Genomic DNA, 17812 nt, shown 5'->3' with positions numbered 1-17812 from the left:
GTTTTTAAGGGAGATTTTCAACGACTGCTATAATTTTGATGATTACATAAACAGACACAAAAATAATGAGCGATGGCATTCTCCGAATATCGTTACTAAGCACTACAATCACTCTGCGTGTGAATGGTAAAGTTGATTTCTAGTTGAAAAAAGGAATTGATGTCATTAAAGGCATCACTCCACGAATCTGGTGGTGCGGGTTTAGGTGGGTTATGTACATACGGGGTCGTAGATTATGGGGAGGAAGGTGATCCCGTCCATTTCTTCCTAATTGCCGTAAAAAACTGCCCGGAAGATGCGGCTTCGAGCGTTCCGGGGCGCTATTTTCTACGAGTTCGATTGGGGCGCGCCAGCGTTGTGAACGCGCCGCATCTTCCGCGCTGTTTTTTTTTTGCGGAATTGGGAAGAAATGGATGGAATCACCCCCCTCCCCTCCTTCACATAATCTACGAAACCGTGTAGGCATAACCCACCTGTAACCCGTCATTCCGTTGACTAGTAAAGCGAAAATATGTAGATTTCTGTTTGTGCCACCTAAGGCGACACTCCGCTCGATACTCATCAGTGGCATACGCCCTCATGTTGCCCAGGGAAGCCATATTGGAAGAGAGAGTTATTGACGCAGCCACATTTGAGAAGTTTATTCAGGAGAAAACAAACTGCTTTGAAGACAATTTAGTTTAAAAAAAATTTCATGTAGCGTAACTGTCTTGAGTCCTTCAGTAGCAGTCAATCAAATTCGTGCACGCGCTTCCTAAATATTAAACACACTGATTATGGAACTCAGTTAAAGACCTAACAAGAACTAACCTTTTGAGAAATGTAAGTGTCAACCATTTTTCGCAGTCTGTTTCCAAAGTCAGGATCAACCTGGAGAGTTTTTGATCAAATCTCTGGATCAAATCCCACCTATATGTAAATTCTAAGCTCACCTTTCCAAAGTTTTGAATCGCTCGATCCTGGATGTATGGTTTGCAATCCTTCATCGAGTTGAAGATATTCTCGACTAGACGGGATCGTTCTTCTTCGCTCAGAACCTGAACGAAAGGGTGCTCTGGGCTTTGCAGTCTATTCCGGTCCGAAATTATGCGCAAAAGGAACCCTATCTCTCTGTTATGTAGTTGAAACGGACTTAAATACATTGAAAACCCGCCTACCTTCCTCCAGAAGGCTCGAGGTTGTTCGAAGTTGTCGCTAGTGATGGATTCATGACGTTGAACATCACCACTTACGCGCCATTTACTTTCAGCTGATCGTGGGCATTCAACATGACCGTTGAAGCTATTAGGGAAATAGTTTGGCGCATCACCTAAACACCGCCAGCGAAAAAATACATCCAACAATAAAAAGAGCTTCTCCAGCACATCATAGTAGTCTGACCTTGATTATCGTAACTAGCTGGTCCATCTCGTTGAGTGTTATGAGCACGTGCTCGATAAGGACAATTGATCGGCAGTTGGACATAGTTCGTTCCCAAACGATGGAAATGTGTATCAGTGTAGGAGAATAGACGTCCTTGAAGCATTTTATCCGGAGAGAATTCGATTCCAGGCACCACATGTGCTGGACTGAACGCTGCCTGCTCCACCTGTAGTTGTTTTCATATTATAAGCTAGATAGATCAGCGTCAATGTCAATAAATTCTCTTCCCTGAATTTTCTGGAGTTCACTACCGTACAGTTGGAATTATCTTATTACATTTGGATAATTACGTAAGCAGCTAAACTGCTTTCCTGCTTAGTAATCATTTTTAACAAAACTTTATCGTTCCACGGTATCCAAGTCTTAGAAAATTCAAAAATATTGTCTATCAGTTGCGAGACTAAGCTTTTCAAGAAGTTTCTCTATTCTACTTTCTGTAAATCCTGAGCTAGGTCCTTCAAGATTTAAAGTAGATAAAGTGCACAGCGTTGATCAATCCCTATGGGGAGCGCCGTCGCCGTCTATTCCAATTTAAAGTCGTTTGAGGTTTTCAGAAAAATTCGGCAGAAATTTATCGACCTCTGAAGGTTTTAATGTCTGATTGGCCCTGGAAAGTCTGGTTAGAACCATCGATCGTGCAGTCACAATAGAAGCTCTTATCCATTGCGCTACATCCACTCACATTCAAAATTTACTGCAGATAATTCACCCTTGCCTCATATCTCATGCAAATTTATTTCTCACTGCAACCTTTTTCAAGAGATCTTTTTTTCTTTTTCTTGGTAAATAAAAAATAAATATGACTTACCCTTAGCGGTAAATCATATTTATTTTGTGTCATGTACACACATTTACCCCGGTCAACTGGAAAATGCGCTTTCGAAATATTTATTTTATAGAGACACCGCAGAAATGAAAGAGGTCCTTTTTCGGTGGGTGAGAAAGTGATGTTTTTTGTTTTACCGAAAATATTATGGATATGGGCGGGTCGAGTGTAGCGGTTAGAGGTTCCGCTGCCTGCACGATCGATCGGAGGTTCGAATCCGCCCTAGTGCTCACTAAGCCTTTCATCCCTTCGGGGTCGATAAATTGGTACCAGACTTGTCTGGGAGCATAAAAACACTGACTTGACACATCGGCTAGCACCCGCAAGTCATTGTAAAGGCCACTTACAGGTTCGGGAAACCTCAAACGATTCTGAATTGAAGTGGACGTGGTAGTGCATCCCAAGCGGATTGATTAACGCCAGAAACTTTATCCTTTATCCTTTTTATTACGGATATGGTCCTATACCTCGCCAAGGCTTCAAATTCAAACTTATTAAAACGAATTCGCAACTATATGAGACAAAACCAAACCTCAGCGAAATAGTTCTTGGGATTTCTGTTCAGCACCATTTTACCGACGGGTATCAGTGGATATTCACCGTGCGGCCAAACTTTGGTGACATCAAACGGATTCATAGTCGATTTTTCGGCTTGTTCAAAGGTCATCACCTTAAAAAAAATGAGTATTTTCTCTTTGATAATAATCTCAATGAGGTTTTAGATTCAAAGTTACGTTGCTAGTCCCAAATTAACCTGAATAAAGAAGTTCCACATTGGATAATCTCCTCTCTCAATCGCATTAAAAAGATCACGAATAGCATAGTCTGGATCTTCTCCGCTTAAACGTGCGGCTTCGTCTGCCATTAGGTTTCTGATTTTTTGAGGCTAAAATACCTGATTATAGACAATAATTCGAAGCAGACGTGAATCTACAAAAATTACCTTGAAATGGAATTTACAGTATACAGGATTTCCTTCCGCGTTAACCAGTTTAAACGTATGCGAACCGTAACCGTTCATATGGCGGAAACCGTCTGGGGTACCACGATCCGACATTAAGAACATCACCTGGAATCGTCTATTGGGCTACACCTGGCTATTCAAAAGTGGGGTTATATCAATGAAAATGCCGTACCTGATGAGTAGATTCCGGACGAAGTCCCCAGAAATCCCACATCATATTTGCATCTTTCAAATGTGTTTGTGGATTTCTTTTCTGAGTGTGAATGAAATTGGGGAAGAGGATTGGATCACGGATGAAGAAAATCGGTGTGTTGTTGCCAACCTTAAATTGTTTGTTATTTACGAATAGTCTTCAACAAGGACTATCGGTCGATAGTGGCAGTCGGTAAAATTGGATAGGTAAAATTGGGTGAAATGGAGGAAAAATGTGAAGAAAGCACGGCAAAAATTTGGAAAAAAAACCATTTAAAGTCATTGTTCCTTCCGTTTACACTCTCTTACACTATGAGAATTCTGAAGAAAAAAAAAGCTTGAGAAAAAAAAACTTGCGATTTTCTTCCTCTTATTCAAACTCATTTTCCTTAAATGTTCACATTTGTTAGGTTAACGCCCTCACAACAATTAACATCTTCTCGTTTCCCATCGTCGTCTGCACCCTCTCTCGTACTAACACTATCTCTTCGAATAGGGAACGTTCACACAAATCCCCATAATAAATAAATAAGTAAATAAATAAATAAATAAATAAATATGTCACAACATAGTGGCACAGTGAAAATCCAGTATAGACGGGTCAAAACGACACGAAGCGGCTCGGTGGAGATTGTGGCTGGAATCCAGGTGGGACCGCGAACTGCAGCAATGAACGGTGGTAGGAAAGGACCTCCTTCGATCCTAATCGCTGCACTCCACAGCACCGCTTCGAGCGCAACTGCTTACGCAACTGCACAGTTCTTCATGTCGTTTTTTCTCGACTATAATTACTAGGATATGAAAAATATAGTCCAGTACCAGATCCCAGTTGCCCTCCTCTGTGTAGAATTTCACAGCAAATCCACGTGGATCACGAGCAGTATCGGCTGAGCCGGACTCTCCTCCTGTAAAACATACTATAAACTGTGTAACTTCAAAGGCAGCACACCACGAAATTGTCGATGTTGGCATCTCTTTAGAAAAAGATGAGGATCGGAGTTTCGATTGCAAATTAGACGCTCAACTTCCCCTAATCTCTAAAAGCGGAATGAGAAACAGCCGTGGTGACCGTACTTTCCTACGAGCCACGTTAGTACGCGCCACCCGTGCACACACATGTGCCTGTGAGCGAACGAAAATCAGTGAAAATCCCTCGGCAGTCCATTAAAGTAAAACCAATAGAACGTTGAGGAAACCGGTGACTTCAACATCGTTACAATTGTGTTGAAGTGCGTTTAAATCTTAGAAGAAAATTTCGATTAAAAAAATGAAAAAAAAAACTTTTCAAAAAAATTTCATATCCATAGATGCGATAGTCGGAGCCGGTGCTCTGACCCCCTCCGCTTTTGGACGGTTGGCAAAAGGACCTTCATCACTTGAGCTGCACCCGAGCTAAACCCCCTTCACCTATGGAGGGTCCGGCTTCTCCCTATCGCACCCATGTTTACATCGCCAACCACAAAACAGTTTTTATTTCTAAAGAAAGTTTTTGAAGTGGTAAGGAGGAGACATTGATCTTTTCTTTGCTAAGGAATTAAAAAAAGGACTTAAAGTCTCTCTTCCGCGCATCACTGTCTCATTTCCCTCCTCCAGACTCTCTTTGCTACTTCCACCTCCTATATTCAACAATGTTCGCACCACATAACCATACTTTAATGCATCTTGTCTATTATTTACTATTCCTGTGCAACTTTTATCTAACAATCCCGTCAATATGCGTTCTAAGCGCAGCGATAAGACAACAGTGGAGTGTTGTATAGTGTAGTGTCAGCAACAATTATCAAACCGGACCTAGAACCCTGAATCTAAAACTTTTGAAAAAAAGGAATCCTGGAATTATGTGTCAACTAAAATACAGATGCTCCTCACTCAGGATTTCGCGAAGTCATCAATTTATTATGACAAAATATCTGTTGAAAGTAAGAATCAGGTGGTGGAAAATAGGAAAAATAGATTTTCTTGGGGAAGAAGCACAAAATTCTAGTTAAGGATACGTGTTTATTCTTTGTTTTTTTTTTGAATTGGTGGTAGAGATAAATTTATGTAGTATATACTCACCGACTGTAGAAAATCGCACGAATACTGGTGTCTGTTTGCCAACTTTATTGAAAACATCTGCTTTGCAGTATTTTGTGATGTCGTGAGTGACCTCGAAGTAACCATGTGCACCTAAATTTGAAATTCAATAGCAAGTAGATAGCAGATAACAAATACAGTAATCCAGAATGATATACAGGCGAGGGACATGTAAAAAAAAAAACAGCGAGCACACATGACCTAGCTGTGCCGGTATCCTCGTATCTTATTGTCGATGATTGACCAGTACATAAATGAGAATATCGTACCTCCTCCCTTAGCGTGTACTACACGCTCCGGAATCCGTTCTCGATCGAAATGGGCCATTTCGTCCATGAAAACCACATCTTGCATCAACAATGGCCCTCTTGAATTTAAACTTTCAGAATTTTCAGATCTGCCAACTCACCAACCACTATACTTTGAGGACCAGTCTTGTTGTGTAAAACTAGGGCAAAGTTCCAGTGAGCTCTGTTTCATCTTGTTTTTGTTTTATGGCAGGCGTTTTCAACAAATTAATAAATAAACAAATAAATGTATTCGCAATCTCAAATTATTCACAGTGACCACTACATGTGTTTCCACAAGTGGCCACGTCGCGACCGCAACGACGCGTCCTTTTCTTCTCCGTTTCGGACAAATTCCCTGCGCTGCGCTCTCTGCCGCAACGCGGTCGTTCTGGTGAACGTGCGTAGCTAATATAGTAGTCGTCTACAGCTATAGCTTTACAGTAGTCGTCTAATTCATACCTGGGTCCAACTGTAAGCACATTTGTCTTATTGTTTATAGGAGCTCCGTTCGATGTCGTGATCACCTTCGGTCTCTGAAAAAACAACGAACTTTTTGGAATTCCAGATCAGATCGAGAATTCCTCTCACCGGACATCCTTTCTTGAAGTTTTCTAGCTGATCATCGCATGGATCACCTTTGATTGGCATTTTGATCAACTCACTTGACAACCGCCGTTCGCTTGGATCTGGAGATGAATGAATGGAACATGCTGGATAATGTTTTAGTACATCTTCGAACTGTTGTCATAGATATGACACGATGTAATGGGTTGAGAAAAACAAGAGAGCTATGTTAAAAAAATGTCAGCTAGGCAGTCAAGGGCATAGGTCCATAATGTCCTAAAAAAAGGACTAGCTACCGCAGCTTCTGCAAAGGATCGTGCAGTTCAGAATGCACCATCCACAGGAGGTGTTGGGGTATTTAATCTTAGTGGAAACCGGTACCTGGTTCCAGGAGCAAAGTACAGGAAATATGATGACTAAATAAATTTAAAGAAGTGTAAGTACATCCGGACGGAAAGTTCCCTAACTCTATTCTGCACGTTGGTAATTACTGGAGAACTTGCGAAAAAAAAAAACCAACAGATTGTCTCGGCCCGTTTCGTTGCACAAAAAAGTGTTACTAAAGGCGTGGTTATGTCCAGAATGGCACGGTTTCTGGTCGTTAACCTCGTCATCCAGAGGACGTCTTGGACGCACTCGACTGAAAACGGTCTTAAGGCGAGTCAGGATCTGAAGTTAAGACTGTCCCATGCCGAGAAAGCGGATACGGTAGAAGTATATCGCTTAGCTCACATATTTTTTTTTAGCTGAACTTAATATGAAAGCGGATTTTGCTCCATCATCAACAGGGTGCAGTTATTTTTATTGAAAAATCCTAATTACGAAACGGACGCCACTGAGCTTACGAGAAATGTTACAAAAACTTTATTTTTGTCAGAAAAATTTTTGAAAAATGTATAATTTGTACAATTTGCAAAAATTAAGAATAATTTCGGAGCTTATTTCTTCGAAACAGTTAAAGCGACAACAAAATAATAGGGTTCTCGAAAATTGGATATAATTTAATTAGACTTCTATTAAAATTGTAAATAGTGATTTTAAGGGAGAAAAATTAGAACCCCAGCACTCTAACGTGTAATTAGCACAGAATGAAAAAGTGGGATCCTCTGTCCTAACAAAGAAAATAGAAATACATCCCTTAGGTTCTAAGTTAGTGCAGTTCCAGGGAAGATGGAGTGGAATCTTTTGAAAATTCTTCAAGAATATTATGAGAAAAATTAGGAATTGAATTATCCTCTTAAATAATAAATAAAGAGGCTTTAAACTAGTCAATAAATAAAGAGGAACAAAGCAGTGACTTTATATTAAACGCTTAAATAATCTGAGATATTTGGAAAGTTTCTAAGTAACTCAAAAGTGATTTGGAAAGTGGAAAAGAGGTGAAGGGGGAAAAAAAATGAAAATAGAGTAATTTTCTTTCTGAAGCCTATGAACTATTGAATTTAATCGAATCGAAAGTACCGTTGGGGATCTTTTCTCGCAGCGAGGAAAATTACCGTAAACTGATCTCATCAGAATTGGCAAAAGAACAACGATTAATCTTCTTTTATGTACGTATCTGAGGAGAATATGTGAAGGGTCAGCAAACTGTCGTCGCGTTGCGTTGTGATAGCGCTAGTCTATGGTTGATTGATAAGCGACCCCGAAATAGAACTTTTTCGTACGTAGTGCTACAAATACGGGCTTTGTTCATGAGGAAACTTTTGCACTTTTTTGTACGCACAGTAAGAAAAAAATCACCCAGTTTACCAAAACACTATGTCGATGTAATTTTTAATTTTTTAATTTTTTCAAACTGTAGAGCTTGATTTGGTCCAATTAAATCTAATTAACTGATCTAATTTATATTTAAACCTTGAAAGCAATGATCGGTAAAGAATTTCAACGCTTTAGGATAAAACGAAACGAAAAAATCCTAGTAATCCTAGTAATACTTGCAAGTTTACGGGATATCAGAACCAATCTAATTCTCAATTTTTAAAATTTTTGCTAAAATATCGAGCTTGATTTAGTCCAATTAAATCTAATCTAATTTTCAATTTAAAATTTTTTAAACTATAGAACCTGATTTAATTTAAACCCTATTAACTGATCTAATTTATATTCAAACTATAAAAGCAGTGATCGTCAGTGAATTTCAATGAATTGCGACAAGGAGAACGCAAAAATCATGTAATACTTGCAAGGTTACAAAATATAAGAAACAAAAGTAAACAGAAAGATTTTTTTAGGCGCAGGTAAGTTGTTCCAAAAAAAAAAACCAACAAAATTCAAAATACAACAAGGAGACAAGAGAGTCGTAAAAGAAGAAGAAAGCGAAAAGTTTTCGTAGACAAAAATGAGAAAAAAGAAACAATCTGTGGCATTTTTTCCAGAACCAATATCTAAATTTAGAACGATAGTAATTTCAAAGGTGTTCGAATAGAATATAGAATATTCATACGAATATTCGGAATTTTTCGACTTTTATAAGAGCGTAATCTCAAAACATATATTTGACATTTATATTTAATATTTTACTAGTCTGCAGTGAGTATTTCTAAATTCTCTTGTTAAAGGTATCACCCCACGAATCTGAGGTGGTGCAGATTTCAGGTGGAGTATTCGTGTACGGGATGAGAGACTACGGAGGGGGGTGATTCCGTCCATTTCTTCCTAATTGCCGTAAAAAACTGCCCGGAAGATACGGCGCGCACAAGGCTGGCGCGCTCCAGTCGAACTCCCTGTAGAAAATAAAGCGCCAGAACGCCTGAAGCCGTATCTTCCGGGCCGTTTTTTACGGAAATTAGGAAGAAATGGACGGAATCACCCTCCTCTTCATAATCTACTATCCAGTATAAGAATACTCCACCTGAAATCTTTACCACCTCAGATTCATGGAGTGATGGCCTTGATGAAGGGACCCTGCACGTCCAGTGTAGACGGGCGATCAAAGTATCTACATAAGTAAGTATCTTTTAAACCAACACTTATTCGAAAAGGTTACGAGTTTCATACGAGAGAACTACGAGAATATGCAGTAAAATTGAGAATTTCACCGCAATGTGAACCAGTTTCTGTTTTTCCTTTACCGCTATAACGTGAGAAGCGACACTTGGGTCAATCTTACCATTGAACAACGACTTTTTGAGAGTGAAGAATGGAACGATCGCAAAACAGTACGGAGTTTTATAAGAGGAGGTAATAGGCGTAGAATTGCCGTGTGATTGAGTGAAAAGAGAAGAAAAAATAGCAAATACACAAACAAACAAAAAACCAGCAATTTTCACAAGTGTACATTCTCTGCTTGAATGTTGATTCTTCAGGACTGGCATGGACGTATGGTGTATAGGAAAATGACGGAGTATGTGGTTATCTACCTAGAATGTATGGATACGGGGACGCGACGCGGTTGGGTGGGTAAGAATGGTCGCCGTCATAAGTGAGATAGGTGGGAGCCGAATCCTCTTCAGGTGAAGGGGGTCCCTTCGGCAACCGTCCAGAAGTGAAAGGGGGTCCCTTCGCCAGCCATCTAAAAGTGAAGAGGTCAGAGCGCCGGCCCCGGCGAACGCGTCCTCGCTCGCCGTGTACCATATACAGAAACATCGAACAAAAGAAAAAGAAGAGAAAAAAACAACAACAATTTTATTTCTTTCAATTTCATTTTTCAAACTTCTGCAGCTATTATCACTATGGGCATTAGTGATAGAAAATAGATGGTGGTGATGAATAAATTGGAAAATCAAAAAAAAAAGAAAAGAAAAAAAGGGAACAACAAGGACGTACCTGTACGACAACAATTGCACATCATGTATGATGTAACCGAAGACATTACAGTACGATGACAATGACTTTTAGTGTGTGAACAATGATATTGTTGTAGGAATATGAGCAATACATATAGATTTGTATAGAATGCCCCGTACAGTAATCACAAAGTGCAAATAGCACAAAATCACCGAGGGGATTTTTTGAAAAGTTGAAACATGCTAAGGTGGCGTGGCAGCTTTTGAGTACTTTTGCCCTTTCTTACTTACTTACGCTACCATTGTTGTTGATTGGTTTCTGGACCTCTTAAAATTTCAAAGAACTAGCTGGAAAAACAAATCCTCAAAGCACTAAAAAGAAATAGGTGTACTTTTACGGTTGATTGCAGAAGAAGGACGCATTGCATGAATTTCCGGAATTCTTGAGAAATAAACGGCTATTCAATGTAGTCCAGAAAAATTATCATTACATGAAGGATATGGAGAATTTTGTGGGTTCCTCATCCAAATTTCAAACTTACAGATAATTTCTTCGCTTTACCACGACATATTTAAGTTTTCTCTACAGGCTCTCCAGATGCTCTGCAGAGTAGATCACGGTAGTGTGAGGAAATGACGAGCAAGTTTAAAATTCGAATAAGGGAACTAAAAAATGTCCAAGCACTTCTTGTAATGGTACCTTTTGCTCGACTATTACGGTAGATAGAGGAGAAGAAGACTAACAGGTTAACCTGAACAGATTTCTGATGATTTCACTTATTGATGTCTAATGATTTATTGATGACTGATGTCGGCTTGAAAGAAACTTCCCCAACTTTCTTTTTTTTTGCATCCTTAAAAACACTGCTTCTCCCTGGGCATTCTTCGATCGTCAGCATTCTATGGATTTGTCAAAATGACAATTGTGATAAATCTAAAGTCTACAATCATTTTTGTCTTTGCATTTTCTATCTTCCAAAATTTGAAAATTTACTTCGCATAATCTGCTTGTCTTTTCACCAAGAGATTAGGTTTTCAACATTTCATTCGTTGGGTGAGTTTCAATACATCTTTAAAGGCATCACCCCACAATGGTATGGAATTCCGATGGTCAAAAACTGCACGGGATCGTAGATTGCAGAAAAGAGTGGGATCCCTCTCATTTCTTCTTAATCACCGTAGAAAACAGCCCGGAAGATGCTGCTTCGAGCGTCCCGGGGCGCTATTTTTCACAACGAGTTCTATTGGAGCGCGCCCGCCGTGTGCACGCGCCGCATCTTCCGGGCCGTTTTTTACGGCAATTAGGAAGAAATGGACGGAATCACACTCCTCTCCATAATCAATGACCCCGTATAGGCATAACCCACCTGAAACCCGTACCACATCGGATTCATGGGGTGATGCGTTTAAACCACAGTGCCATTCAACGATCTCCCTGTGTAGACAAAAGTCCTATAGCTGCGCTATGAAAGATCTACAATGTGGTTAGAAAATACATGAGCAATTTAGTTGTTCTTTGTATATAGAACTATCACTATGCATAGTTTAAAAAATTTGATGTAACCTTATGGATATTTTGTAAAAGTCATGTTTTTCCATAAAACGTTTTGCATACGCCAATTATTAAACTCGTTCTTTTGCTGCGCTACGGCTAACGCAGAGAATTACGCTCAGCTTATCCATACGGGCTCATCCATGGTGGAATTGTGTTAACAGGTGCAATCGCGATTGGGACCTTCGCTTGCGTCATTTCAACTGCGGAGCTGTGAACGAGGGTCGCGCGGTGTTCGGAGCGCCACTGCTCACAGAGTCCCACTAATGCGGATCAAACACGCTCATGGGTCTTGAGGTTCGGATAAGAATCGCCGAGTATCACAACCGTTAATAGCATCGGCAACTGGATCTCGTTAGTGTAAAGTTCACCCTATCGGTAACATCTTGTCCTATCGTCCCATCCTACAGTATCCACGGAAGACTGCAAATTCGTCCTTTGCTTCAGCCAAGCTACTGCTCACCTACTGATACTAAAGGCATCACCCCACTAATCTGGGGTGGTGTAGGTTTCAGGTGGGTTACGCCTATACGGAGTCGTAGATTATGGAGAGAAGGGTGATTTCGTCTATTTCTTCCTAATTGCCGTAAAAAACGGCCCGGAAGATACGGCTTCGAGCGCTCCGGTGCACTATTTTTTTCACTTTTTTTTCTAAATTTGAAAATTTACTTCGCATAATCTGCTTGTCTTTTCACCAAGAGATTAGCTCTTCAACATTTCATTCATTGGGTGAGTTTCAAAACATCTTTAAAGGCATCACCCCACAATGATATGGATTTCCGATGGTCAAAAACTGCACGGGATCGTAGACTGCAGAAAAGAGTGGGATCCCTGTCATTTCTTCCTAATTGCCGTAAAAAACGGCCCGGAAGATACGGCTTCGAGCGCTCCGGTGCACTGTTTTTTAAAACGAGTTCGATCTGAGCGCGCCAACCCTGTGCATGCGCCGCATCTTTCCGGACCGTTTTTTACGGCAATTAGGAAGAAAGGGACGCAATCATCCCCTCTCCATAATCTACTTTCCCGTATAAGAATACTCCACCTGAAATCCGTACCACCTCAGATTCGTGGGGTGATGCCTTTAACCACACATGGATGAGCGGGCTTTGTCGGCGCTGGTGGGACTCTGCGGACGGCCTTATGGGACTGCACTGCAACTCAAATTTTCAAAAATTGTCGTGGTTCTACTGTACAGCGCAGACGAAGTTAGTATAAAGAGAGAGGCATTATTTCTAAAGTTTTGAAAAAACATCGAGAAGCCTTCTCCAGAAAAGCTAGGGAAGGTTTCTCTATGTTTTTTTACAAAGCAAATAGCGATTCGGTAAGTGGGATTATCACGAACGTGAGCACGCCTGTCTTTTAGTGTCTTCTTCTCCTTTATTTATCGTAATAGGTCATAGTGATGTGCGGAAAGAGCAAATTTAAAACGCTGACGAAGAAATGCATAGAAAAAAGATGAAATGTAAAGTCGTATCAGAGAAGCAACGGAACGAAAATGATGATAATTCTGATTATGATAAATCTAAGTTTCACACTTCACTCAAGGTCTTTTCTACCGGTTTCGAGAACTTTTTCAGAAAATTACAGTACCGAAAGAATGGCGCTAAACCACAGAACAACGAAATCTTATGACCGTTAGACTTAGATTGAGCTGCACTTTTCTTCAAAATAAAAAAAAGGAATCGTGAACAACAACAATACCCAGCTGAGTTTTTTCACGTTAATGAAAGAGTAAAAGACAACGACAAGGAGAACTGATCGAAAAGGTTTTCTCGGAACAAATTTCTGCGATTAAATTAACAACACAGACATATAGTAGGGTAAAACGACATGAAACACGTACGCAATTGCGTACGCGGCTTCTTTCGAGGCGCTTCGGTGGAACGTAGTGGTTAGGAGCGTGGTGAAATCCTTGCTGGCATCACCTATCGCTGCAGTTGGCGACGGGCCCACCTCGGTTCCAACTGCTGCCTCCACAGCGCCGTTTCGAGCGCGTACGCAAATGCACATCAAGTACACTCGTGTTTCATGTCGTATTGACCCGACTATATAGTAGGGCCAAAACGACATGAAGCATGTACGCAATTGCGTACACGGCTTCTCTCGAGGCGATGAGGTGGAGAGTAGCAGTCAGGGGAGTACTGGAACCCTTGCTGGCCCCATCCATCGCTGCAGTTTGCGATGGTCCTAACTCGGTTCCAACTGCTGTCTTCACCGCGCCACTTCGAGCGTGTACGCAATTGCACCACGTGCTTCGAGTCATTTTGACCCGACTAGATAGTCCGGGGAAAACGATGAAGTACTGCTAGCAGTTCCTGCGGCGCGGTGGAGATGGCGGTTGGAATCCATGTGGGACCGAACGCGAATTGAAGCGATGAGTGGTGTTAGCATAGGCCCTCCGTCGATCGTAGCCGCTTCGAACGCAGCAGCTTACGCAACTGCGCCATGCCTCATATCGTTTCGACTCTACTGTAAAAGTCTTGATCTGATGTCTCATAGTAATTTCCTAAGCATTTCCTTTAAGTTCAGACTTTACCTAAGTTCTATAGTTTGATTTCCGATTTTGAATGTTCTGGGCAACTTGTATTCTTCAAGTGCTATAGATGCCTACCTCGAATAAAGAAAATTGCAACATATAGACAAACTTATAGTCGGCGTAGAATGCGCTGTAACGGAGTGACGCGTTACGTCCACGTTGAAGGCGTAAGCAGGGGACCTTCACCGAGCACGACAAACTCGTCGGAGCTCTCTCTTTCTTGTTTTTGGCACTGTTGCATATTTTTTTCCGGATACTATTGCATGAATACGGTTACAATGTCTTTTCTTTTTCATTACCTCTAAATCTTGTTCTGCTCTTAAGGCTCCCTTCAAGACTTTACTTCGTAGAGAACGGAGCTTTTGTGCTACATTTTCTTGTGTAACTGCGCGTTGTGCACGATTAGCATCATCCGCAGACGTGATCCTAGAATAATCGCGAGTTTTCGCCAGTTTGGTATAGTTCCTTATGCTGTCAGGGCATCTCTTCATATACTTCAGCTCCTACGAATTGGATTTTGCATCATTTTTTCGCTAGTTGTGCATGATACAATTTCTCAGCACCATTTTAGGATTCGGAAATCACCTGGAAGAAAATCAAATCGATTACTTCAAAAAGCTAATTATACAGAGTTGCGCGAAGAAATGTAGCAGAAATCCAATATTGGCTATGGCAGCTCTAACAGCAAGAATATACTATAACTATATAACTAATTGAAAAGAACTCCGATAAGAATACATGATCTTATTTGCACATTGCTACAAGAAAAAAAAACTTATCAAAAGCAAGAAAAAAGAGCACTGGGAAGCGGGTCATGCTCAATAGAGACGGACCAGCGCCCGCCCTCAGCGTGGACGTAAGGCGTCACTCCTCACCATCATCTGCCGTTCTCTGCCAGCGTTGTGAATAGTAGGGTCAAAACGACATGAAGCCGGATGCAGACGCGTTCGAAGCAAAGTGGTGGAGCGTAGCGGTTAGGATCGAGTGGGGACCCGTGCTAGCACCTCACATCGCTGCAGTTCGCAATGGTCCCACCTCGATTTCACACGCTTCCACTGCGCCGCTTCGAGCGCAGCCGCTAACGCAACTACACCGTTCTTCATGTCGTTTTAACTTGACTATACGTAGGGTACTTAGCTTATGTGACCACTAGTGGCAAGTACGACTATAAAATCATGATATATAATAACGAGCTTAGTCCGTGTGTGTGTGTGTGTGTGTGTGTGTGTGTGTGTGTGTGTGTGTGTGTGTGTGTGTGTGTGTGTGTGTGTGTGTGTGTGTGTGTGTGTGTGTGTGTGTGTGTGTGTGTGTGTGTGTGTGTTTGTGTGTGTGTTTGTGTGTGTATGTGTGTGTGTGGTGTGTGTGTGTGTGTTTGTCTGTGTGTCACGAAATTCGAAAAAGGGGGTGCGACGGGTCCAACCGGCGTCGGATTGGTGCGCTATGGTCATATAGCTATAAAATGAGTTGGGACGGGTCCTGCGGTGTCGGAATGGTGCGCCGGCGCCAGATACCCATAGAAAGGGTGCGACGGGTCCACCGGCGCCAGAAACCCATAGAAGGGATGCGACGGGTCCACCAGCGCCAGATACCCATAGAAGGGGTGCGATGGGTCCAGTCCACAGGGTTTACACTGGCGCGCCGGCGCCAGATACCTATGGAAGGAGGTGCGACAGGTCCACCGGCGTCGAAATAGTGCTTCGTGTGCATGACGCAAAAGATAGATGGTTGCAGCCGTTTCAAAGCCGTGGCCACGGGCGCTTTGCTTTACACCCTATATGACTCCTCCGTGTGTTCATTTCCTTCTTCGTTCGCTTCAAGTTGGTAGCATGCCGCTCTCGGAAAGTGGAAAAACGTATGCAAACGGGTGCTTAAATAATAGCAAGATGTTTATGTGGTCTGACGTGGAACATTATCTTTATCAGTAAGATGATGTCCTTCACGTCATTTTATGCCGAAACATCATTCTTTGATAACTGTTTATAGAAGGCAGGAGGAAAACCCATATTTAGCGTGATACTTTTAAATTTTGTCTATAATATATTGATGAGTGTTTGAAGCTGAAGTTCGAATGTACTCCAAATGTAGAACTGACGCGTTTAGAAAGAAGACTATGAAAAATTTCGCTTATAGTTATAATATAAAAAAGGAAGAAAGATTGTTGGAGTCCAATTTCATAGAACTAATAACACTAATATTAATTTTCGTTGATTAGTGAAGGCGAGCGAAGCAAACAACACAGAAAGTCTGAAGTCCGGCTTTAGCCGGACGCTCAGACTGGTATCATAATAAGCAATTTTCCGCACTTTCCGAAAACAATCAAAAGTCGAACTTAGCATTGAAGAAAGGAAGCTATCATGCTAACGATCTTAACGACCGACTATCATGGGTTGGAGGTAAAATTTGGTGACGGCACTGGAAATGACGAGAGCGAGACGCAGCACGAGAACCAGAATTCGGCGATCTTTGATGAATACCTATGCATTTGCTGCTTGTTTGCGACAACATTCTTTCTCTCTTCTCTATCCCGATCATTGAAAATCACTTCTTCCAACAGCTGTCAGCGCAAAATCAGAACGAACGAAAATGATGAAATTTTCAGTAGCTGCCAGTGGAAAATCAGAGCAATCAAAGAAAAAGATCAAAGACAAGGGATTAAATAGGGAAATAAATATAATATAGATACTAAAATAATGTTATAGTACTAAAATGAATCAGACGAGCCTGGAAAGAAAAGGAATGGAAGAACAAGACGTTTAACGGGGGATAATTAGTATAGAGATAATTAGATAGAGAGAGGAACAAAGAATAGGTGGAAGGTAAGAATGAGCGAATAAATGAGAGAATGCGAATGTATGGATGAATGAATGAATGAACGAATTGATGAATGAATGAATGAATGAATGAATAAATGAATGAATGAATGAATGAATGAATGAATGAATGAATGAATGAACGAATTGATGAATGAATGAATGAATGAACGAACGAATTGATGAATGAATGAATGGATGAATGAATTAGTTCACATGCCAATATGGATGTAATGAATAGATGATTATGTATGTGTACAATAAGCAAAAAGACCCAAAAAATCTTGCACAGCAAACCAGACTACACAAATATCCACGTGAAACGAACATTTCACTCATTCTTTTCTTTCTAGAATGATTTTCTATAAAAATGAGCTGTTAATATGTGATGGACCGCTCTATAAAAATGTGACGGCGTAATAGTGGTGTGGATCTATATTTAAGCACAAAAACAAAAACACATCTAGATAAACAAACGGCAACAACAGAGCTGACTGACCAACGTTTATTCCTTGCACTCTGATCTCTTCGGCACGGTTGTTGGGAAGTCAAGTGCGTTTTTTTTTTGTATGTTAGAATGTTGAAATCACAACAACGTAGCTGAAACACCTTTGGAATGGAGAGGAATATTAAAATCAAAACATCAAACAAGTGTTTGTGGAGAAAAAGGAAAAGAGTAGGATTCTCTGAGAAAAAAAAAGAACGCCATTGTGATGCTGTTTTGATATCGGTCCAATCGATTTCTTGCGATGGGTAGTAAACAACACCATCAATGCGCATGCATGTTGCATCGTGTCTTAGGTAAGAATAGGAAACCCTACGAGACTGAACTGAATAATAATTAATAATAACAAA

General features: G+C 40.9%; 1 protein-coding gene across 2 annotated transcripts; it reads right to left on the bottom strand.

Moving 5' to 3' along the window:
* Nucleotides 1-733: 733 nt before the first annotated feature.
* Nucleotides 734-17737, bottom strand: RB195_020175 (uncharacterized protein; the record flags this gene model as incomplete). Of its 2 annotated transcripts, XM_064188366.1 has the most annotated exons (16): nucleotides 734-754; nucleotides 811-870; nucleotides 933-1037; nucleotides 1158-1309; nucleotides 1381-1588; nucleotides 2781-2918; nucleotides 3003-3134; nucleotides 3192-3317; nucleotides 3385-3534; nucleotides 4224-4309; nucleotides 5463-5573; nucleotides 5750-5847; nucleotides 6230-6303; nucleotides 6359-6456; nucleotides 17457-17483; nucleotides 17662-17737. In XM_064188366.1, the coding sequence occupies 16 exons, from the start codon at nucleotides 17735-17737 to the stop codon at nucleotides 734-736; spliced, it is 1662 nt and encodes a 553-aa protein (XP_064044246.1). The 2 variants fall into 2 exon arrangements, with proteins under 2 accessions (XP_064044246.1, XP_064044247.1); XM_064188365.1 differs by lacking the exons at nucleotides 17457-17483; nucleotides 17662-17737 and adding an exon at nucleotides 10100-10145.
* Between the last annotated feature and the right edge of the window lie 75 nt (nucleotides 17738-17812).

Source organism: Necator americanus, chromosome II, assembly GCF_031761385.1.
Source record: "Necator americanus strain Aroian chromosome II, whole genome shotgun sequence".
NCBI lineage: Eukaryota > Metazoa > Nematoda > Chromadorea > Rhabditida > Ancylostomatidae > Necator > Necator americanus.
Note: the sequence above shows the minus strand (reverse complement) of the source record. Positions and strands in the feature narration are given on the sequence as shown.